Source organism: Sceloporus occidentalis, unplaced genomic scaffold, assembly GCF_023333645.1.
Source record: "Sceloporus occidentalis isolate IW3139 unplaced genomic scaffold, rSceOcc1.0.p SCAF_526, whole genome shotgun sequence".
Taxonomy (NCBI): domain Eukaryota; kingdom Metazoa; phylum Chordata; class Lepidosauria; order Squamata; family Phrynosomatidae; genus Sceloporus; species Sceloporus occidentalis.
Window position 1 is genome coordinate 70703 of NW_028317506.1, and position 25146 is coordinate 95848.

Sequence of the window (25146 nt, forward strand, 5' to 3'; positions counted from 1 at the left end):
ATGGCTCACTCTGCGGCCAAGGCGAAGCTGGGAAGCCCAGCAACACTACTGGGGGATAACTCGTGTCTCCCGGCCGCACTCAGAGGGCTGATTAACGACCCCCAGTTCAGGTGAGTCCGACTGCGCTGTCACTGACCGGGAAAGCAAAGTTCACCGGTTAGTTTTTAAGGGGAATGGTTGTTGGTGCCAGAGAGGGAAAAACATGCGAAAATCTAATTATCAGCCAATATCAGCCACACCAAGTTTAACCATGTTGCAGATGGCTGTGCATGATGGGAATTGTCAGCGCCCTGTGACTGACGATGAAGGGTTGTAGCTGTCGTGACTCCTTGGGAACTTTTGTGAGCATTGTGGGAGTTGTAGTCTGTGATTTCTGGGATGCCAGAGGCTGCAGATTTCATGGAAAAGTGAACAAAAAGTAAAGTTGTTGTTTTTTTGTCTGTAATATGCAAATTTTTTAGACAACAGCTGGGTTTGTGAGCGTCTACTCACATGAAGCTCAGCCGTATCTTGGCTGCGAGGTGTTAACCTTAAACATGACATAACTTCAATGTTTTCTTTTTTAATTAAAAACAGGGCCTAGGTGGCCTAGCAGTGGCAATAGGTAATTCTGCTTCTAAAAGCGACAAAAAGGGCGATAATTTAAGCATATCAGCATTCAAACAATTACTAGTTCATCCCAGAACTGGTAAGAAGGGCCGAGGGGCCGGGCCCCTGGGCTGCTCTGACTGGAATAGTTTGAGTCCCTGCTAGTAGTTACAAATCACCCAGTCACCAGGGTTTGAAGAGTGTCAATTGCTTTAGGTACCATTTACATTGACTGGATCCTTTCTGTGGTCTTTTTTAAGCAGTCTATTTATATAGGACAGGACTGGGTTGTGTGCATTGAGCATTGTTGTCCTTGCTATAGGTAGCCAAATGTTTTGGGAAAACATACTACCGGGCCTCTAGTTTGGGCTTAGCGCCCCTGGGCTGAATATTTCCAACCTGCCCCTGCATATCAGCAATTTGTATGAGTCCTCGCTGTTATCTGAGCCCCAATCTACTAGACAAACACCCCGACTCCTTATCATACCGACTGTGACAAACATTAGAACGACTCAGTCTGAATCACCTAAAGGGACACTGACTAGAAGTCTAGGGAGGAACTTACTTCACTAGCATTACCATAAAGAATCAGCTCAGTGTGGTGTCTGAGCAGGGAAAGTCACCCAAAATATCATGACTGACAACAATGGTGTCCTGCTGTACACAATGCTGTATTCTGCGCTGTACTTTATTTTTCTATGGGAGATCCCATTTAACCCCTTTGTGACCAATGACTTACCAGGGAGGAAAATATGTCCCTAGAGGACCAATGACATGCCTGGTATGTCACAGGATAAAAAGTAGTCAGTCTACAGCAGATCCACTGTGCTTCTGTCCATGCAGCCAATCACATACAGGGATACAGTTAAATGATGATACTCATTGGGCGAGTCACGTGGAGTACAAACTCAAATTTAAGAAAGCTCAGAATACAGTAATAGCATGGCACATGGTTTGGCACCAAACAGATCTGGTAAAATGGGGTGGTATCTGGGGTGGTCAAGGTGGGGCCAATAAGAAGGTTGATGAGAGTGGGCCGGGGTGGAGTGTAAATGTCCTTAGGGGGAGACCTCCCTGAATAGCTATCGATGCAACGCTGTTGGTCAGCCTAATTGATGCCCCATTTGCCCAAACAGTCATGGCTGTGGCAGCAGGGAGCCCTGAGGTGCCCTCACTGGCAGTAAACACCTTTTGGGAAGGGGGCATTCTGATAATTTGACGTTCCCCCTCTTTGCGCTGCGACCCAGTTTCTCTGAACTGCATACACCTGGAGCACTTGCTAGCATCCTGTGGTTTGAAAGATATTAGATGTGTTACGACAGCGGATGTTTGTGTTTCGGAAAGAACGGGACCAGCTTTGCATATTTCCAACAATAACCCATGCAAATATCTGGAATGACGTGAGGACAGAAACACGTGAATGTGGAAAAAAAATACCGTATGGTGAGACCAGTTTCTTGGGGGGGGGCATTTAACCCCTGTTTTTCTTGTCTTGATTTATGTTTTTTCATATTAATGGTACTGTTCCAATTATTAATTGCACTCTGTTAGAGGCTATGCAAATAACCCTTAAAAGAACACTTCTACCATCAGATACACTTTAATGCATATGGTAGCTGAGAAGTCCCTTTAAATTATCATGGTGTCCCCTTTGTAAATGCATTGGGGGTGGGGTCTATGCCCTACATCCCCATAGTCATATCTAAAGGTGACGGAGATGGAGTTAGTAATGGTAATAATTTTGAATGATCCATGTGTTGCAATGACGGTCGTGTGTGACCTCCATTGGCCCCTACAGTGATTAAAATGTTACTGTTAATGATTTATGTTCAAAGAACATTGTAACCCAAATTGAATTTCCTTTCAATGGAAAAGTAACCATCAGAAAGTTATTTGAATACCCTTATTTGAATATTTTGTTGCCGTTTTTAGATGTCTTATTAATACAACTATTTATGAGCGTAACGAAATAAAAGAGGAAGTACGTTGATCCCATGCTTTAAAACGTCCCCGTTTTGCACAGACACTCTACCTCCTAAGCTCCTCCCCCAGCGCCCTGATTCGCTGGAGGTTCGAAGGTACGAGCCGAGGCTAGAATGTGGTGCTGCTTGCAACACCTTTACATATAACCCCCCAAAACCGTCTGCAAAAAGGGTGTCGCTTTGTGTTCTGAAAATGGGTAGAAGTTGGAAAAATAGGATGATACTTAACCGATACGTCGGCAGAGAAGAAGTAAATCATGAAAGTAATTCCCCAACTTGTTTTATAACTGATGCAGGACTCACAGGACGGGCGATTCCAAACAGCTGTACGAAAAATACATAAACCTGTTTGCACTAGTTCATTTATAAAAAAAAACCCTAGGACAGGGGCATATAGGGAAAGGGTTAATAAGGGCAGCTATTTAAATCCCAGGCGGTTGTCTCTCCTCCTCCGCCGTTGTTTGTCGCTCTCACAACAATCATCTCTGTGGTTGGATTTCTCTGAAATCTTAGTCTAAATGAAAGCAACAAACAAGCAGATTTTTCCACCTGCTTCGCACATTCTGCTGACATACTTTCATGTCCGTGTCTTCGCACAGCCTCCGAAAACTCACTTTAACGTTTCGCCTCGATGGTGTTGGGATAAAGGCTGCTGCGGTGGGTAATTGTGAGAACGAGATTTTTATTTATTTTTTGACATTATTTTTAGCCTTTTCTTAACGTATTCAACCTAAAGGGCATGGTAAAAGCTGAAGATATGCATTGTCTATTTAGGGCCGGTTTCATGTTGACGGTAAAATCAGATAACAATAAAGTCAACAAAACAAGGACTCAGCAGGGGGTCAAATCATGCCCACTGCCTGGGTCCTGACAAGGGTTACACGTAAAGAACATAAATATTACCCCCCACACCGCTTCCCAGTTAAAAAGGGACATTTGTGTGGATCACAGCCACCATCCTCACTACAGAGCGCCGGAATATGATGTCATAGCCCAGCACTCTGTGTCACCTTTGAATGCAGACTAAGGAGGCCTGTGTCGACACATAGGCCTCCATAGTGAAAATGGGATGGTTGGGAAGATCAGCAACAACAACCTGCCCCGTGGGTTTTGTGGTGGGGGTCTGCCACCCCCCAAGAACCTGCCGTTCTAGGCCCAGGCCTGTTCAGTCTAGGCTAGAGTACATTGCTGATCAAGCGGAAACCCTAAGCCTACACAGCACTATGTGATGGCTGCGCTGTGATTGGGTGACCCAACACCTTTTGTTTTGGAAAATTACCCCTGAGAATAGTCTGACTTCACAGTTTGAGGCTAATTGGCCATTGGTTGATCGAAGGGTCTAAACACTTATGCAGTAATCTGAAATTAGAGATCTGTGACCCATTTTTTGTTACCATCCAGTGCTGGATTGACCTAGAGTGTAGAAGTTGGTGATGTGGGTGTGGTTAAATTATAGCCCCACCCACTCCCACAGACCCTCCACCTCCTTTCTTGCTATTCTTCACCCATTGTGTCCATAAGCCTCCCATTTTCAGATATAACGGAAGGATTTTTGCCAGATGCATCCAAAGCTTTCACTGAATCAAATTGTGCTCCGTGCTGCAAACGTACAAAATATCACCGATCCGTGATAATGAAATTACATAGAACGGTGTGGTGCCTCGGTGGTAACACTGTTTTGTCACCTGCTTGTAGGCAGCCTCAGTATGCCTAGCTGTATGAACAGGGCCACACGGTTTAAATGAAAAGATTAGGAGAACGTAGCAGCTTAATCCCCCTGGAAAAAAAATCAGACGTGAGACTGGATGTTTTATAATTGCTTTGGGAGAAAGATTCTATGTATGCGAGAACATTTTCAGGAAATCCAATTTTATATGAAGCAGAGTAGAGTTGAAGGACTTTTCAAGGTTGGATGGCACAGCAATATCATCCATATAATGTACCGAAACACAGAAGCATAGAGTTCCAAGACAGATAAGAAGCATTCGGCTCATCTAGTCTGCACGTCTATGGAGAAGATACTGGTTCTTAACGGCTATCAAATACCACCTTCTCTGCTTAATTTAACACTTTTTTTTTAAAATATCCCAACTACTGTTGAATGTCCAGAATCTTCAAAAATAATCATTTAATGGTGTACGTCATTTTACATGGAATGATTATCATGTAACAAAAGCAGACTCTAGAAGGTTGTTGCCATAAAACTGAAAGAAAGCTCATAAAATGCTTGTTTTGTTTTTTATGTGATAAAAAACTTCAAAGGAAAGAATGGAACGAAAGATCCGTAAAGATTTATATTGATTTAAGATGCTAGAGAGCTCAATATTTTGTCTTAGTGGAACAGCACCTTTAATCAGAACAATACTATTAATAATTGTATCATATCTCTAGTTTTTTTACTCTAAGAAAAGGGAACCATGTTGCCTATGAAATGTTTTTAAAGTCATACTTCCCTTTTTAAGACACAATTTTTTCCTAGAAAAAAACAACCTGATCATAAGATTATTTTTATTTTACATTACGTTGTGACGATAACCTATTTTAGACACGCTGTCATGTGCTGTATGAGTCTAGTGATATTATTTATTTAACCGTCTCCTGTGTATTGAACAGCGCTGTAAACAATCACCCCTTAAAAAGTGGCAAAAAATCAATATCATATATATATAATACCCCAGTTTGTTCTTTACTTGCTGAGACAGGTAAATCTGAAAGTTATTGGTTTTAAAATTCTAATTTAGGACGACCACAGGAAGTGCGGTACAGAAAATAATGCTCTAAACTCACAATTGTGAAGGTTTCAAGATAACCTTCAAAGTTAGTTGTTTGGTTATTTTGGTGCAGGAAACTGGTGGTAGCTGCTGGTATGAGCAGTCGATGAGCAGTTGAAGAGCAGTGCTTCTTACTGAAGTACCACTTGTTTCCCTGAGAGACAGGTATAAGCAAGAAATCAAGACAGACCACGGGGCAGAGGGGTTAGAGACCATTAATGGTCCTTACATGATGTTTTATAGGTGCTAGGCATACCTGGGAGCTTTCAGGGGGCGTGGCTGACAGAAGGGGGTGGAGATAGCTGCACATAGCAGCACAGTTAGTGGGAAGGAGCTGGGCAGGAAAAATGGGCGGGGAATAGGCGGAACATGGGTGGGAATAAGACGTGGCCAAATTCCCCGGGAAAAGAAAAAACTGACCCACCGAAGCAGGGCTTCACTCGGAGACTCCGGGTCAAACCCATAGAACTCTCAGGTGTGGTGGTAGGTGGAAATACATTTACAATGTTTTTCATTGGTTCATTGCAGAACCATTTTAGTAAAAAACATGTTTGTGCTTTATGGGTAAAAAAGAGTTTTGTTTTTAAGAGGAAATCTCCCCTTACTTTGGTTATTCCGGATTTTTTTAGGGACAAGGTCAGTATACAGTGACTATTTAGTTAGTAGATATGTCTTTTTTTTCTTACCGCTGATGATTTAAAACTTCCAACACTTTACTTTTATAATTTCCCATTCCACTGAAATTTATCCAGCCCCGATTAAGGGTTTCTAGAAGGTGACAGCTCTCCCCTGGTGGGACCACTCATAGCTCCCTCTCTTCACAGTGATGTAACGTTTGTGGTGGGTAAGGAGCGGCAGGTGGTCCACGCTCACCGATGTATTCTGGCGTGTCGTTGCAAGGTCTTCCAAGGCATGTTCAGCAAACAACTACAAGCGACTAAATCCTCGCAGGAGCTGCAGGTCCCCTTTGTTTTGGCAGATATGCATCCCGAGGTCTTCTTGGCAGTCCTGGAGTTCCTTTACACCAACAGTGTGACACTCAACAATGTCATTGTAAGTATCGAAAATTACTGTTCCTTCAATAATCAGCCACTAAACTAATATATAATTCAACTAATTTAGTTTAAATTTTAAATTTACTTTTAGTTTTTAAATAACCAATTTGCTTGTTCATAATAATTGTACTAATTATATATTCAGTATTGAAAATAATTAGCAGAAAATCAAAAGAACCAGGTAAAGGAAAATCAGATTTTATCATAAAGGAAAGGTCTGAATCAGTGTTGTGGTCCAGCTCAGCAGAAAGATGTATTCGAAATATTAATTGTTTAGCATTCCGACCCTCTGACTTCGCTGTCGGTTGCGAAGGGCCAACTCCAGAGAGCTTCTGAAGCGAGCCGCCTAATGCATAATGAATGTCTTGAGTCATCTCACTGATTTGCTTTGCATTGTGCAGGGCCAGCTCAGGGCTTCTCGAAGGAGAACGTCACTCGGGTTTGGCTCTTTGGATATTCTAGCTCACTGACCTCACTGCCAACTGCAAACTCCCTGTTTATTGAAGACACCTTTAAGACTTATTTATATGTGAGCCTTCCTCCCAACTTCTACCCCTGGGGATTGGGGATGGGGCTTGAGTGTCACTCAAACTGGCATGGCTACCGTGTGAGCAGAAATTGGGACCGCGGCCCCGAATCCCTCTTTCTCGCCGGGCTCTACTGGACAGAGGTAGAGCTCGGCAGGATAGAGTGGCAAAGTCGGGACTGTCCAGTGGAAAGTGTGACAGTTGAGAGGCATGGGGAGTGTAGACAATTGACAGAAAGTTTATGATTTGTAATCTATTTCACGTACATTGGTGGTTTTTGTTTTCACTTGGTCCAATAGCGAATCAGGAGAAATTAAGACTCTAAAACTCATACAAGTCAGAAGCTGTACATTCTGTAGATAAGCAGAATCCTTAGCGTTTGTTTTAAAGTGCAGACAATGCATGGTCGCCTAGCCTTCAGCCTTACCAAACCCTACACAGTTAGGACGCAACCTCAATAACATATTTTGTAATAAGCACTACATCCATCTCTTCCTCCGGTGTCTTTTGTCACTTTGTGTGTTCTTGTTGCACTTTCCATCTTCCCGTTTGGTGCCGGGTACAGGAAGCGATGTTGTTCACGTCTCTTCTAGGATTACTCAATGAATGATATGCAGTCGAGTACGTTTGTCTGTATATATAAATACACTGTGACGCATCGTTCATGTGCAGGACCCTTCTTCAAATCCAGTAAGAGAGGAAGCCCCGGCTTCTGTCTTGTGAAACCCTGTGATGGCGACATGCATACAGCAGACAAGACATCTCGCCTACAAACTTTAACAACTCAGACTAAGGCTCAGTCTCTGTGTGATCCTTACTCAGTATAAGCAACATTCCTACCTCTCCAGACATTAAATTGGTTTGCAGGCGGACAGAAATTGTTAGCCGCACACCAATAATCAATAATGAAGTCTATGGAATTATTGATTTGAGGTGCAATCAATGCAACAGATTATAAGAAAATATAAAGATAGACCACGCAGGCTCATGACCAGACAAAAATAAGTTTATCAAGACAACATTTCGGCCAAAATGGCCTTCATCAGCCCTAACAAATAGCAGGCTATCTGATAGCCCTGATGAAGGCCATTTTGGCTGAAACGTGTATACACGGTATATCTTTATGTTTGTATTGAACTTGTTTCCAACCAGTCATGTACTGTATATGTCAGCAAAGCAGTCCAGCTACTAATAAGTGTTCATATATATAATATAATTATAGTGTTTAAAATGTTATTGTCATAGAGGTGGTTTATAATCCTCAATGGAATAGGTGTTGTTTCTGAACTTCAGAACCGTGTTGAGATGTCCTCCAGTGGAACTTGATCGGTGTAAAGTGTAGGAAACGCAGCGTTGGTAAAAACGATGCGGCCAACAGCAACACTGTGTGAACCAAAAAATATACACTATGTCAATGATGAGTTAACTCCCAGCTATCCTATGCATTAAGGTTCATACAAAGGCTGGAGCGTAACTTTAAAGTACTTTTAGAATGTCTAGAAACATGTTACCTTAATCAGAATCTGCATTAAAGATGCCTTTTAATTATATCCTGTAGACGTTGACTTTGAACATCCTGATCTGCTTTTACTCCCAATCGCCACCTAAAATCCATATCTGCCTCTCTACCCACCCCCAAATCCAGATCTGCATCTCTCATTTGCCATTCTGTCTTTTTCTTCCCTTTTACTCTACAAAATGAGTGGTTAAAGAACGTTACATCACATAAATACTTTTTGTTATAAGTGTGTATCTACCCTTCATGAACCTACTGCTATAATGTAATGTGGATTGTGGCAGGTAAGTCGGCTGGTTGATGGATGACCTCCTTCCTTAATGTGTAAAGGGTAGCTGTTCCAGAGGCGGAATGCTGTGTTTCAGGCTGTCTGGTGAGGGGTAATTGTCAGGTTCAGAGGTGAATGCGGGTAACACTCATTCTTTTGTTCTCTTCAGGCGCTGGAGGTTCTAACCTCAGCTGTCGAGTATGGTCTGGATGATCTGAGAAAGGTAAATATGGAGCCTGGAGCACAATTGGGTGCGATGAGAAATGTTTCTAGAGGGGAATCATTTTACTTTTGTAAGGACTGTTAGTGGTTGTACGAATGTTTTTGGTCATCCTGAAGGTTAATGGAATTTAAAAAGTGTAAAACCATAAACAAGACGTCTTGAAGCGGATCAGCCCACATTTTAGATGTAATGAAGTTTACAGATCACAATAAGCAATATATATGTAATATATGCAATATGCAATATATATGTATCGGAACCCCCGCCTTCTACGTATACCGTGAGGGTCTACGTGATTATTTCTGTTCATCCAGAAAGTTCATCATTCTAACAGCCTCTGTAAGGTTAGCGTGACAAGAAGTAAGAGAGATGAGACGAGTTGAAATGCTGGTTTTTCAAGTATTCAGCTTTTCCACCAATGATCTCCAAAACAATTGCACTAAAAATACTAAAAGCACATAGTTTTAACACACTGTTCCTCTTTAAAATGTCTCCTTAAGTGGCCTGATGACCATCACAAGGTAGGCTGCCCGGAGCTCTCCATCTTCTTGGGGAGCGGCTTTGCGAAGGGGGGTGGTCAACATTTAGCTGGTTTGAAGTAGGAGAGAAGTTGGGGAGAGTGGGCATGGCCAAATGCCACGCCCCTGACCAGAGAAGACAGAAATCGACTCCGAGACCCAGGAAGCAGAGCTTTACTCGGAGACTCCGAGTCAGACCTAGAGGGTTCCCCGGTACACAGATGACGAGACAATGGGACCACATAAACATTGGGCCTCACGTTGCCTACTATGCTCCCTCGTAGTATAGATTTTTTAATGAACAAATAATTATAAAGCAAATTTATATAATTTTCCATTTATTCCATCGTTCTATGTAGTGTTTGTTAAAGAAACATTGTCGTCACTGGTCCCTCTCCTTTTTAATGTTTATCCAAGGTGTTGACGTGAATAGGGTCCTGTTTGGTTCACTGAGTAGCCGCATTTCTCATGCAACATTTGCATAAAACTTTACATGAATAGGACAGGAGTGCTGGAAAAATAATACACCATGACTGACAGGGCCAGCTGTTCCCATCACAGCTTTTAGCATTTGTGCAGCCATTTATCGAAACTTTGTAAAGTTTATGGGGGTTTGGGGATTTTTTTTCAAGATATTTTATTCAAAAGTCTGACTCGTGGCAGCTAAGATTGGTGGCAGCCTGTGGCTGAGCCAGAAATTGTCTGATATATTTCTTGTTCTAAACTTTTTTCCCTTCTCCTTCTTCCGCCCTCCAAAGGCTGCCTGAACCAGTCAACAACAATCAGCGACTTATTAATAGGGCAGAGATAAGTTAATGGAAATTGCAGTGGGAGTTTTTTTTATTGTTTTTATTTACTGTTCAACACACGACGCTGTCTCCTTAAAAATCAATTGGATTATTTTCTTAGAAATTCACTCATTTTTCGAGTTGTACCCCCTCTTTCAGAGAACGTAGCAGGAACGTTAGGGCTGTTTGTGTTTCAGGTTCAGGTCGGTGGTGTCCGTATGGGTGCTGGGTGTTCTTACATGCGGCACCCGGCCTAATAAAAGGAATTCTTCGCATATTTCTATGTCATCAGTGAAATTCCTGAAACCTCAAATGTCACTTTAAATTAATTAAGTGATATTCCGACTGGCTGTCAGGAGCAACAAAATATTTTTTTGGGCCAAAGACATTTCCTGCACTGGGGGTGAGGAAAGCGGCAAATTATTATTATTTATTGTTTTATATAGCGCCATCATATTCTGCAGAGCTGTACAATAGGTAAACAGGGCATAACAAGTAGTCTATAATATAAGGATTCGACAGAAACTAGAGGTATCTAGAGATACATTTGGCGGGGGCACCACAAAAAAAATGAAGAGTGTGCATGCGCAATTGAAGCGTTTTCCCGTCAATGTATTTTTAATATTTGGGTCATTAAGATCTGGTTTGTCCTGTTACTTTCTCAGTGTTATATTTACACAGTTTGGTGAAGCGTACTCAGGATTTCGTCTCTTTCATCTCTATGTTATACAGGACACTGTAAAAACCCCACGCCTGATGCCGCATGGTCAGTACGAGGCGGGTGTAACAAAAAGTTCCTTCATTATCTTTCGCCTCCACCCTGTTTTAGGATTAGGATGTATAGTTTCTCTTCGGTTAATTTCAAAGACATTTATGTCACTTGAAACATGACCTTAAGATGAAAGGAATCTGTTTGATACTATAAAGAAGTGACTCCTGCAAGCGTCACAAAGTGTATTCATGGGCCTGGTCCGCTGAACGCTGGGCTTCAACTCCCAGAATGCTGACCCAGCCTCTGGGGCAATACTAGATTATGACTGTCAAGCTCTGCTTTAAGATACACCGGGTAGCAAAAAGCCCTGGGTAGCAGTATTACCACGAGAGCCTTAAACCCAGTGTTGTATACTGTTATATTTCCCAGTGCTGTATACAGTTATATCCCCCCAGCGCTGTATACAGTTATAACCCCCAGGTCTGTATACTGTAATATTTTCCAGTGCTGTATACAGTAATAATAACCCCCAGAACTGTATATAGTAAGAACCCCAACACTGTATACTGTAATAACTCCTAGTGCTGTAAATGGTAATAACCCCCAGGGCTGTATACAGTCATACTCATAACCCCCCCAGCACTGTATACAATAATATCCTCTAGCTCTCTATACAGTAATAGCCCCCAGCGCTGTATACAGTAATATTCCCCCAGCGCTGTATACAGTAATATTCCCCCCAGCGCTGTATACAGTAACATATCCCCCTACATATGACAGCTGTGTGGTCCCTCTAAATGTCTGTGTTGCCGCCTATGTATCGCTATACCCCTTGTTTCTGTTGATTTCTTACTGTTTATCCATTGTACAGCTCTGCAGAATATGATGGCGCTATATATAACAGCACAATAATTTTTAAATACATTTTTAATCTGATTCTAGTAATAAAACAAAAAATGATGGAATCTCCCCTTTAAAAATACAATGGCGAGCTACTCTTGCATTTAGAATATATTTTCCTATTAAGAACTTATAGGCCACCCTAAGCCGGAATCACTGGTCATTATAGAGTTAAACAAGATGTTAGCAGGAGCAGCTGCTTTAACACAACATTTAAAAAAATCGAGAGGATGAACAGAAACCCCAGATGGAGCTTCATGGGGAAGCCGCACCTGGTCATCCGTTTACAGACACAGCAGGGCAAAAACCCCCCCAAAGACAGTAATATATGATGGTCGCACCGAGCCAGCCTCTGGACGGGGCGACGAGGTCCACTATTGGGTGCATTGTCTACATTTACTACTTAAAAGGGTTAATCAAAGTAAATGAGGGGAGTATATATCAAAGGAGGAGAATTCTCAGTGGCCAAAAAGCTCTTATCTAATTACGACTGCTGCTTCTGCGGTTAGACATTGAGGGTGATACGTATTTTAATGCAGGGGTGCATCACATACCTGTACATGCCTGTAATATGTTCGGCGTGATGTCATGCTGTGCTCTATCCATGTTGAACAACTGGTAATGTGACATTTTTGATTTGGGCTTCGCGCCTTCCAGTAGTATTAACAGTTGTGACCCTAACCAGGTACAGCGCATTGCAAGGACATAAGCCAACTGTTAGGACTTTCCTGGCAAAATCGGGGCTATTGGCAACTACATGCCTTGGGCAGCAGGGTAAATTTTTGCCCGAAGCAGAACTAACCCTGAGGGCATCTGGTCAGAGGTGAAGTTAAGGAGAGGTACCGGTAATTTTGGTTTTGCAAGGACCTGAGGATGCTTCTGTGACCTGATGTGTATTTCTCAATGAAGCCACGTGTAGTAATATATTTCTCAATCGGCGAACACACTAAAAAAAACTGCGTTTGTTGACCGTTCAAGAGGTTATGGAGATGGCAATATGTAAAAGCAATTAGTGACCCAATAAATTATTGCCCAACTATTACCTAAAAGGAAGGTAAAGGAGAAACAGTACGACACAGGGTTTGAGCTTTACATTCTGTTAATGAAATGTAAGAAGCAAAAGATATTCTGTTTCAGAACGTCTATTGTTGGTTCACACCGGAGCTACACATCTATTCAGCAACAGAGAAGTCACATCTCTATGGAGATAGCATAGACGTTTAAAGGGCATCATGATGTCCCATACAACCCCACCAACGAAGAATGCACATTCGACTGCTTAGTAAATACATTCCATACTTTCTGCTTGAAGTAGCCAAGGAGTTGGGGATGGGAAAAATTAAAGGAGACACTGGGGGCTGGAGGGTCCCTTTAAACAAAGCATATGCGACCTACGCATTTGCTACTTGCTAGCAGATTTTGTACCAAATTCATAACATTATTTTTATTAACAAAATGCGTTTTCTAATGAGACAACCGCAGCGCTGCTAAAGGGATATAAAGACAAAATATACCAATTACCGATAGATTAGAAGAAGTGATCTTGAACGTCATTTATTATGCATTTAGCTGATCCAGCCCTATAAATAAATTTTATTTAAAGACAAAATATACCAATTACCGATGGATTAGAAGAACGTGATCTTGAACGTCATTTAGTATGCATTTAGCTGATCCAGCCCTATAAATAATTTTTACATTGATCAATACAAATGGATTTATGTTATCTTGAAGAAGATGTTCCATTTCTAACTGTGCCTTTAGTTGTTGGACTTTATTATTAGTCTGTGATCCGTTGGCTTTCCGTTTTGTACATGTATAGATCACACCGATGATGTCTTCCTGACGTTTTCTTTATTACTTTTGAGCTCTCGGGAAACAGATTCAGCTACCGCAGTAACACTCGCAGCATCCGTTAGACCGGGTTTTGGGTTCTGGCCTAAAGGAAGTTATTGTATTTCATGGTCTTATCAACAGCTGTGCAAATTCTGGCACAAGACGCCTTCCCAGCGAGCTGTCATTTCCTATCCGCCTATTAATAGCACATGATCTGCCTTTATCTTGAGAGCCGGGATAAGGGACAATGGGAAAGACGCGGTCCATTTAAAATATAGGAATAGAAATATAAGGGGGGGAAGGATCTTTACGCCAGGAGAGCACAAAAATAAATATCCGACGGCGCGCTCTGACGTTACAAAACGGATCATAAATGAAGGTTTAAACAGTAAGAAGCGGATAGCTGATCGGCCGTAAATATGTCAATAGTCAGATAGAAGATGGTTCTGTTTACTGATCCGGGGAACCTGTCCAATGAATCAGTTCCCTTGTCTTCTCCTGCAATCAATAGAATATTAATTAAATTACTCGGTGAGTAACCCTCTATGAGTACTGTGAGTAATATGTATTCTTCCAAAAAGTAATCCATTGAATGTTAATGAAAGTGTTTACCGCTTATAAAAAAAAAAAGCCATGGAATCCCTGGCAATTTACTCACAGAGGGTTAGGGTTACTTTAATTTGCACTCTTCTGTAGTGGGAGTGTTAGGGGCACTAAACTGTCCCTTTAAATAGCAGCCCAGATCCATTCCATCCATGTTGGATCCACATATATTATTTGTACCTAGCCCTCTCTCCAAGCTCGACCCAGAGTCTCCGGCTGAAGCCTCTCTCCCTGGATCTCCAGGTCTATTTCTTCTTTCTCTGGGGAGAAAACTTTTCACAGGCTTGGTGACCAGCCATACGCGACGACTGGAATATTGAAATTAACAAACATAGTTAGAAGAAAATAGATTTTTTTGTTTAGAAAAGTTTTTTGTTTTTTTTTGGTTTCGGTTTTATGCAGTCCAGGCAGTTAATATGCGGAATGCACTTCCAAGTGACCTGGTTTTGGCTGTTAATACTTTCAAAAAAGGTCTTTCTAGTGAGCACAGAAATTCTGGGTTATTTGTTTAACTTTAGTATAGGTAATGTCTATCCGGTAAGAAATCCAATTGCTTTTGGCATTAAGAAGTTCGTTGTTTTTTTTTGTTTGTTTTTTTTTTACTTCTCGTGGACAATTCGAAGCAGCGAGCTGACTTTCCAAGTTCAGATCGCACCTGGTCATACCAGCCTTCATGAATCACTAATGTCCCCAGGGCCACCAGCAGGCAATGTGGTTCGATGAAGCCTTTCGATTGACTTACAGGTTTCCTCGTTCCTTCGTAGGCTGTGACTCACTACCGACGACCTGTCTATTCCATCACAAAAACAATCTGTCTTGGAATAAATAAACACATCTTGTCAGGCACGGCGCGGCATACATTTTACTTTTTGGAAATTATTCCAAAAGGGTAGTTCTAACGGGAACTTAGGTTGCTGTGACATTTGTTGGGGGGCGAAAGGTCGAATTCAGTAATTCAGGAGAACTTCGAACAAGAATTCACAGAGATGAGAAATGAACATTTTTTGAAAATGCCAACGCTCTGTATTTACTGCCATTTTACTGACAGTAAATCTCATGATGCTCGGCCAGCCTGTTGGAAGGCTAGCGGCTGATGGGCAGATGTGAAAAAAAACTAGAAAAAAAACCAAAAGACAAAGCACATCGTTATACTATAGAAAATTATGTTTATGTTGGCTGGCTCGCCATTGTTAGCGGTGTAGTTCACAACCTCTGCAGGGCGTTGGGTCATCGTCTTCACCCCGCTTAAGCCATTGATGATGCTAGAATCATGCGATAGTCTTCACTTGGCTGCGTGGACTTCTTTTAAGGACTAATTCTTATTCTGTTTCAGCATTCAGCGGCTGCGAATCATTAAGGGTTAGGGTTGTTCTAATGACATCATGGCTTGCAGACTTTCAGTTAGAGTTCTCAGAGCCCGGATGCCTTTCTGGAGGTCAGCCAGAGACCAAAGAGGCTTTGAAGTCACGAGGAAGTAGAGGGGGATTCCTGCTTCCCCATGAGAATATCCCTTGTTTTATTTTACTTCCAGCTGCGAGGCATTAGACGGTGCCCTTTGTGCTGTTAAAGAAATATGGAACATATGATATCCTACCCGTCTGTCCCGTGTTGTATGCTACATATGTCTGCAGTCTCCAATCAAATGTGTTCTAGCTTACAAAATATAATTTATTTTCTAGAAATTAACTCTTTCCGTTTGTATCGTTATGAGCGATACATCGTAGACAGGATCCAGACTGCCCCGCGTCCCTGGCACAAGCGCCACGTACGACACAGATTGATTGGAGGTTAGGACAATTCAGCCGGTCTTGTCTGGCCATTTTTCCCCAACTTTCAAAACCTCAAATCTTATTCAGCCCTTCATCTTGTGTTATATACGGGACCTCTGCCACTTGTGTTGTGGGGCTGTTCCACGTATCGACCCCCATCTCAGTGCCATAGAGTTTCTCATACTACATCTGACCCTCTGACCATCTTATTTTAGATTGTGATCTCATGTCATCACATCTCTTCTCTTAATATATATACTTCTCTCATGTACTTGGTTGAATCTCTTTATGGATTTAACTCTTTCTCTCCTCCGAGAGAGAAATGTCACTGATTTAACTATTCATTACACGGCGTCATCCTCACTCATCATCTCATAGTAGAAGCTTGGTCTCCTGCACTCTTCATCCTTAGTGAATAAACCCCCAAGCTGTGTCCGAAAGAGATGGAGGAGCGGCGTTAGAAGAGCGAGCCTCCACCTACTCAAAATAGTTTTTGGCCTCTTTATACGGCAGACTTGAAGAAATAGAAGACTTTTCGACCAAGGCTGGACTGGAAAACGCTTTGGTGTTTCCCGTGTGGTCCTAGAAGGTCCTCCTCCTAACTACGCGTGAACGACCAAGATTCGGAATCCACACTGGGCCCTTACCATGTATATGTCAATCCCCACAGGATGGACAACGTGCTGTATTATAATAAAGCCAGCTCTGCTAAAGGGTTAATGTAAAAGTGCAGAGTGGCACCTCAGAATTCGAGTGCTTGATGAGCCAGCAGGCTGTGTAATGGTGCCGGAGCCACATCACGGGACTCAAATTGCTCCCATGTGAGTTTAACGGGGCCCTTCGTGATATCAGATGGGTGATGTGTATAAATCCCCAGCATCACACGCCATGCGCGCACACACACACACATACACACCGCATGCATGACTCACGCCAGCTGTCATGACCGGGCTAATTTTAACAGCACAACTGTTTCTTCTGCTGGGCGATCCACGGGGAACTCCGGATAATGAATTTTCTACACAAGAGGAATCACAAGACTTTCCAACTCCTTCCCCATCCCCACGCGGTTCTCGCTGCCACTTTCTAGGAGTTACTTCTTACAGACTGCGATCCTCCGCGATAAAAGGGACGAAGCATAGATTGTTACTGCAGACCGTAGATACCAAGTTCCATCCCCAAATGTTATTACATTTTAAAGGAATGATCACCAAAAATGTCACGTGAAGAAACATCACGATATGCACTTATTCCGCAGCCCTTTGCTGTGGGGACGTACCCCAAAAGAATATTGAATCGTATTAAAATCAGAATATATATATATATAGATAGTATTTTGGTATTATTGAAGCTAATTAAATCTGCCGTACCCAAAAAATCCACTGATGGTGCCAACTCTTTTTATATATATATATTTATATATATATATATATATATATATATAAAATTATTTATTTTAACATTTTGGATGTCTTTTTTCTGTGCTTGTAAAAGTAGTTTTATAATGCGATATATTCAGACCGGGGAAAAAAAAATTCTAAGCCTTAACGTCCAACAAACAAAAAAAAATATCCTGTTCCAATTTCACCTGAAGTGACCAGAAATTCATGCTCCAGGCGAGGGGCGCAACGGAAAGACCACGTCCCACCCACCCATTACCATTTCACAGTAATTTGGCGCAGTACTCACCTTATGTTATTCACTAACAAGATAAATGTTATTCACTAATAAGATAAATGTACATTTATACAAAGCTGAAAATTGCCACTACTCCACCTACATCCCTTAGGAAAAAATTACTGCAGTTTTTCTGAAGTAATACTGCAGTTTTTTGGACATGAAATAACTACAATACTGCACTTTCCTGCAGTATTACTGCACATTTACTGCAGTTTTTTTTCATACTGCAAACCTACAGTTGTGCTTCAATGTACTGCAGCTTTATTGCATTTGTACTTCCGTACAAAAATAACTGCAGTACAGTGAAGTACAAATGCAGTAAAACTGCAGTAAATGTGCAGTAATACTGCAGTAAAAGTGCAGTATTGCAGTTTTTTCATGTCCAAAAAACTGCAGTATTACTTCAGAAAAACTGCAGTAATTTTTTGGTAAGGGAAATGTAACAAGTAAGAAAAAAACGGGAAACTGGTGGAAGAATTACCGACTAGAAGAATATTTGGCTTTTCTTATACCCAACGTTGGGTCGACTAATAATGTTTACTGATATTTCATTTTTGTAGAACTTATTAAGCCATCTTTTTGCTTATTCACTAAACTATTTCATTGCACAACTTCGCTATACGTTATGAAGGCCCAACCCTTACGAGGAACCTTGATGGCCGGAGAGAAAACGTAATTAAATTAGTGAGATGGCGGTGAAGAATTTTGACTATGCAAATGCCTCCAATCCAAAGAATAAATCTCGCGTTCGATGTGCGGAGCAGTAAACGAGAGATCGTGGCTTTGATCTGTTAAAAGATGATAATGTGGAATGTTCAGTTTTGGTAGACTAAGAACAGCTGTCAGGGTCAAAGGGCCAGGAAGGGCAGGGTTCGGACCTCGGAATTGAGTAATTAGAATGGATTGTGGCAAAAAGTGTTAACTAGGTTAGTTAAAGGAAAACAACTTGAGGTAAATTAAACCGACGGTTCTATGGAAAGCCGATTTTATTATGAAATCAATATTAGCAGCCAGACCTTATGGCCTCTCTTCTTCCCGTTAAACTGATCTCGGGTCCCGGTTGTATCTCATGTACTTGAAAATATCCCCTGCTTAAGCGCAGGTGGGCGCGGGGGTGTGATAGAAAACAGCAGAGAGGCTCACACCGTCAACGCGCGTAATGTCTATAGAACGTCGGGTTAAAATGTCTGTGGATATGTTAAATAAATGAATGAATATATGAGATATGTTATTGTCCCGTTATAACTGCCCTGCGATCCCCTCTGCCTGCAGGAGACATGTGAACTCGGCTTCCCCCTGCCCCTTTATACATAGCAGTAGTTCATGCCTCCGAACTGTCCCGCTTTCCACGAGACTGTCCCGATTTTGCCATTCTGTCCTGCCGAGCACTACCTCTTGCGTTTCAGGACAGAGGTAGAGCCCGGCGGGTCAGTGGGATTCCTGAGGTCCCGATTTTGCCGGGGGGGGGGGGGGGGTACGGGTTGGGAGGTATGGGGGTTGTTTTCGTGGTTCAGCAGCTCTGTATCTGTCCGTATGTCTGTCCTCATGTCCGCTCCTCTGTCTCCATGATCACCGCGCTCAGTGCTTCTCGCTCTTTGTTTCTGCAGCTGTGCGTGGAGTTCATCAGTAAGACGCTGACGGTGGAGCTGGCCTGTGAAGCCTTACAGGTGGGGAGCAAATGAATTAAACCCAAAGAGTACACGGGTTTGGTAAAATAGTTTAATTTTCATTACGAGTTTATGAAGCCAGGTTACCGGCATATGGCGGTCGGCCGCTCCCATGCAGGGTTTATACTTATTCTGCCCCTATAAGCATACCTGGGGACTCTCACGGTTGGAGTCTCAGGGTAATTGCTCCAATCTCAGGATGAAGGGGTAAATTCTCAGGGTCGCGGATGACTCCTATTCTACACCGCTGGGATCAAATCTAAGACTCCCAGTTGCTGCTTTCCCAGTATATGATGGTTGATATCCCTGCTTGAATGCACGTGACTAAATTCAAGATTAAGGACCGCTATTAGAGCCACCTTTGGCAAATCACTACATAGAATCTTCACAATATGCTCTTAAAGGGTTAATATATTAAGAAATGCCTATAGGTCAAGGACACAAAATGACAAATAATAATACAGACCCAACCGGCACCGCTGGTTGCTCCAGATCTGCTCATTTCACATCTCCGGCCCTCTCCTCCACCTCTGTCTTCTGACCTCCTGCAGACGCCAAGTTTGAAGGGCCCTGGGGGGCGATTCTCTTTGGAGGCCCTCTTGCTGATGTCATGTGATATTTGTCTTCCCGTGAATAGTTGTAAAAATAAGTGGTTTTGTTTATATATATATATATTCTTAAACTGTACAACGCATTCAGTAAAGTATTGATCCCGCCGCTACATTATTAGTAGACACCCCCTAGAAATTTCACTTAAACCTTGAAAAAAAAAATGTCCCCATATTTTTCCTCCAAAACACGACATAGTTGTCCATTTTAGTTTGATTTTATGTGAAGCGACAGTATCAGTTTAAAAATACATTTCCAAAATCATTGCACTCTTTTTTAGTTTTTGCAGACACCCTGACTGTGGTTAACAATAGAATAGCTCAGTCTTAATCACCCAGTCGGACACTCTGACTGATGAAAGCCTATGGAGGCACAGACTTCATTGCCATAAAGCATCAGCTCAGTGTGGTGTTTGAACCAGGAAAGTCACCCAAAATATCACATGACTGATAACAATGGCCGCCTCCAGATAAGGGGAGTTTATTAGAACAGAATGAGATAAAACCAGGTTTTTGTACTGTATCCGGTGCTGTATTTTATGCTAAAGGATAAAAAAATCCTCCCATTCAAATAATTCCGACTGTAATTATCGAGCGTTCTACTTTCATTGACATTTACGTCTCGTTGTCAGCTGAGGTCAACCAAAACAGCGCAGTGTCTGCATTATTATGGTAATTAACAGCAATGATTATAGATTATTTCTAAAACTATTTGCTATTCCCTTTGAAAGTATGTGACCGTCTCAGGGTCCTACATTTGAAGCGCCCCTTTCTAATGTAGCGTGTTCATCAGCAGGACTCGCAGGTCCATGTCTTACTGCACAGACAACTTGGCATGACCTCCCTGCCTCCAAAAGGTCCAAGCTGATTATTATGAGTAATATATTTCAAGTGGAGAACCTTCATCTGGGGGTGTTTATTCAGCATCATGCGCCAAGGGCATCGCTGGATCTGCTTATACCCCTGCTGTCCACGTAGCGGATCTTTACCATTTTTCTTTTTGCGCTGATTCGAGGAGGTCACAGAAAGAAGGAACATTTACTAAGTGCGTATTCCTTCCTAAGAGGCATACCCCATGCTCAGCTAATCCTTAAAGAGCCTCTCCTGCACCCTGCCTGACGAACCTGAGCGGATCAGCCGTGCAAAATAGTCATTCGCCCCCCCCCCCCAGGATCATACGAGCGAAGAAATCAAGTAGCCGGATAGTACAGGACACTTATCACGGCACGTTGCGCCACCCAAAATACTAGCAGATGTATGGTCACAATGTCAGTGGAGGACAAAAGGACTAATATTGGATGTTTCCTCCCCACATAGAGAGAAACTTGACAGCAGATCAGAACCATCTGCCAAACCTTGGTCGGTGGTCTTGTCTTAGGTTCTGGGTAGCCATACGCCTGTTTAAATTCCATTACTGTATTGGCCTCTACCACCTCTGTTGGCACACTGTTCCACTTACCCACTACACCTCTCAGATGGTGTTTCTCTGGCCCACTGGCCCCATGTGTCTTATTGTTGTGGTGTTTTTTTTGCAGGCTGCCGTCACTTATGGACAAAGCGACTTGAGGAAGAAGTGCTTATCGTTCATTGAACGACATACAGTGGTGCGTAATATATCCTCTCCTTTGATTTCCCCTCAAAATTGCTTATATATATATATATATATATATTTAATAAACGGATAGTATAGTAATGCCCACCTCTGTGGCATCAGAAGGGTTATGACCTCTACGCTTAATTTTGCATTATACATTAGCATATATTATTAATTATTATTATTATTAATAATAACAATAATAATATTATATATATATATATCTATAGCGCCAACCGTTTCCGTAGCGCATTGTGTAGCCCTTGTATGTTTCTTGTTATGCATTCCCAGGTTATGGCCCTTTCGTTGGGGGCACGTATCAGACCTGCTCCCCAAATAAAGAATCCGAGCTGCCTCCCGGCAGCCGCCCCTGCAGGTGCTCTGAGGCTCCGTCCGCATGACAGATTAGTAATAGGGAAGCTGTGAGGGTCGCAGGGACCCCCTCCTTAAAGGCAGGCTGTGCTCCGGCGGTCTGGGCGAGCTGCCCTCGGCATTGTGTCGGGTGCTTTGTTAACCCGAGCCGATACTTTGTATTGTGATGAAGGCAGCTCCCATCTGCTGTCACCCTTCCTTCTATGTCACTTAACCCATTCACCGGGGGTTAATATCCAAGGGAAATGACACCCATACAAGCCGGGTGTCCTTAATCTATATGTTGCCCCTGCCCTGCTCCCTGTATTATTTAATATAATACACTATACACTCCGTGCTTGTATGGGGTGAACTTTTCATTTTTTAGGACATTCTTAACATAGAAACATTTGCCGGCAGATCAGACCCATTCAGCTCCATCTAGTCGCCCGTTTTTCCTGCTGTAAAGAAACCTCAAACCTTAATCAGCCGTCGGTCTCGTCTTAGATTCAGGAGTCATATGCCTACCCCATGCATGTTTAAATTACCCCACCGCATTAGCCTCTACCGCTTCTGCTGGGAGGCTGTTCCACTGATCTACCACTCTCTCAGTAAAGTAAAAGTTCTTTAAGTTACATCTAAGCCCCTGGCCCTCTAGTATTAGAATATAGACGCAATAATACATTATGATGTATTTTTAGTTGAAGGTTGAAAGGACGCAGATGAATAATGTATCACCGAACATAAGGAAAGAGACTGTGTTTAGAATTGTATCTAAAAGATCTCCTTGGTCTTGAACGTTAATTCTCTGTTCCTTGTTGGCTCCCCTGGGGTCAGACGCAAACAGGATGCTTTGTGTGTGATGATGAGGCGAGGATCCGGCCTGAGCGCTTCCACATGGGATTGCTGCTTTTAATAGTAAATCCCGTCATATTCTCACAGGAAGTCATTAAGACACAGAGTTTCCGGGAGCTCTCGGACCTCGGGCTTCAGAGCGTCCTACAGAGTAACCGTCTGACTATTGATGAAGTCCCACTTATTCAGGCCGTGCGGGAATGGGCCCACGTTAGCTCGGTGAGTGTGCATCCGATCCATGGGTGGCAGTCGTTAAACGGCAGCCCCCGGAACCATGAACGCACATGAAAGCATTCATCGTACATTCACTTAACCTGAAAACAAAGAAAATACTTAACCGAAGGAGAAGCTGCAGCTCCAGAGCTGCATCAGAACATTCCAACTCAGTGGGAGTGCTGTCCATGCGCGCACAAGAGGTCTCAATAGAGCTAATTGATGGCAAGTAGTTCATGTCAAGAGATGCCTTCTCCTGTATGGCAAATAACGGAGGGGTAGGGAAAGGGGCAAATACTTTTGGGGGATTCTGCAGAACCCCCCTCCCCCATGCATTTGTAAGGGCGCCACCATGATAATTTAAAGGGGCCACGCAGCTTTCATATGCATTAAAGTGTATTTGATGGCTGGAGTGATGACTTCTCTGTTTTCTCTTGGTATCCCGCTTTAAAAAGTCTGTGGGACATAGATAATTTAGGACCTTTCTCCCCTAAGCAGAGCACGGTTTCTCTTTCCATTATCGTGAGTTTTACACAGTGTTTTTCAAAGCCCGATGTAGAACATGCGCGTCTCTCAGCGTATCCTGATGTCGGCCGCCCCAAGGCATTTCCCTGGGTGGGAGTTCAGGCTCAGCAGGCGCCTGTAAAACAGGTTTGGGTGTCAATGAAACTCGCAAATAAGTCCCATAAATTAATTTTCTCCAATTAACTGTATCTCTTGGAACAGAAGATGTCTTTTTTTTCGTACCGTGTGAGAGATTTTTTGAAGACATTGAAGTTCTCGTTTGGAGAATATTTAATCTTTTGTCCCATTAGTTAAGAAAGAAACATCCAACGCACTCGAAAAGATAAGTGGTTATTAAAATAATCAGCAGCTCGTACATATGAACCATAGCTGGTAAACGAGCCGCCATTTCTTCTTCTTGACCGCAATCCCTGGGTCCCGATTTCATTCTGGGACCCCGGAGAATGCATATGGCGGAGAATGGTGAGCGTGCACGATAACGCTGCCGGTTTGAGTAACGCTCTACCTCCCCAGCTTCGGTGCTTTTTCCCTAAATCTAGTTGGGAAATTTGAAGATTTAGTGGAAAAAAAACTGTAACTAAGTGCTTTTTTAACATTTATTTATTATTAAGGCTGTTGTGTTTCACTTTCAGGTTGTTCTTGATCTTCCCATCTCTGTCGTTGCAATGGACGTGGTGAGGGAGCTCCGTCTCTTTCTTCTTTCTCCAGACGAGCTGACCGCTCTGGAAAGAGAAAACCGCAAGGATGAACTAATACCGGTCCGAGGCCTAAAACTCCTTAAACTCCATCGGCCGCCTTGTAGGAAGGGTTCTTTGGTAACAATTCACTTTTTTGTCTTGCAGGGGAGCCAAATCGCGCAGGCTTGGAAATTTCACGCCCTGAAGAAGGTCAGTGAAATGCAGCCACATCTATTCCACCGACGGAAGGGAACAATCGTAAGAGAACATCATCGCTACCTAGAAACGCCTTCCAAATGACGATATAAGTGTCAGCTCTGCTGCCTACCAGTCGCAATTCGTCTCTGCTCTGCCTGTACCCCGACTACTTCTGATGTAAATAGTTATCCAAAAACACATCATCAAATGGAATTAAAGGGATATATTTCTAAGGACATATTAAAAATATTTTATTATCTGTATCTGAAACGTTTACGGGTTGTCTGCGTTGCCTGGAGTTCTTTATATAATAAAGTATACCTTTTTTCTTTTATGCACTATTTGTTAAAAATTAGACTTGCGCATTCGTCTTCGGGCGAACATGAAAACGAGCACGAAGAGGCCGTTTTTTTGTTCGTTCCGAAGACACGCCGAAGAGAATACAGTGCCGGCAAAACGTAGGAGAAGACGAAGACTCACAACCACGAAGAATCGAAGATTCTTCGTGATCGTCTTCGTTTTTGCCGCGCAGCCGCCAAAATTTCAAACAGGAGTGAGCTGATCTCGTCTGTCCAATCAGCTCACTCTTGTGACGTCACGCTAAGGGTCTCGTCCAATGCCTGTGCTGCTGTTTTTTGAATTCTGAAGGCGCCTTTATAAGACCAGAGCTTGCCTGAGAGATCCATTCATTTTTCGCTGTGACTGCTTTGGCAACACTGCTG

General features: G+C 42.6%; 1 protein-coding gene across 1 annotated transcript; it reads left to right on the forward strand.

Moving 5' to 3' along the window:
• LOC149271402 (BTB/POZ domain-containing protein 19-like) lies at nucleotides 1–24526 on the forward strand. The gene is made up of 8 exons (XM_089507478.1): nucleotides 1–110; nucleotides 6166–6394; nucleotides 8877–8930; nucleotides 19344–19403; nucleotides 21547–21615; nucleotides 22899–23030; nucleotides 24182–24307; nucleotides 24392–24526. The coding sequence occupies exons 1-8, from the start codon at nucleotides 1–3 to the stop codon at nucleotides 24524–24526; spliced, it is 915 nt and encodes a 304-aa protein (XP_089363604.1).
• The last annotated feature ends 620 nt before the right edge of the window (nucleotides 24527–25146 follow it).

Bases quoted from the DNA above. Each gene is read 5' to 3' on its own strand.
- LOC149271402 (XM_089507478.1), top strand. From the start codon at position 1: ATGGCTCACTCTGCGGCCAAGGCGAAGCTGGGAAGCCCAGCAACACTA. The intron at 19,404-21,546 runs GTGGGGAGCAAA...TTTTTTTTGCAG, and splicing joins TGGCCTGTGAAGCCTTACAG to GCTGCCGTCACTTATGGACA. The intron at 24,308-24,391 runs GTCCGAGGCCTA...TTTGTCTTGCAG, and splicing joins GCAAGGATGAACTAATACCG to GGGAGCCAAATCGCGCAGGC.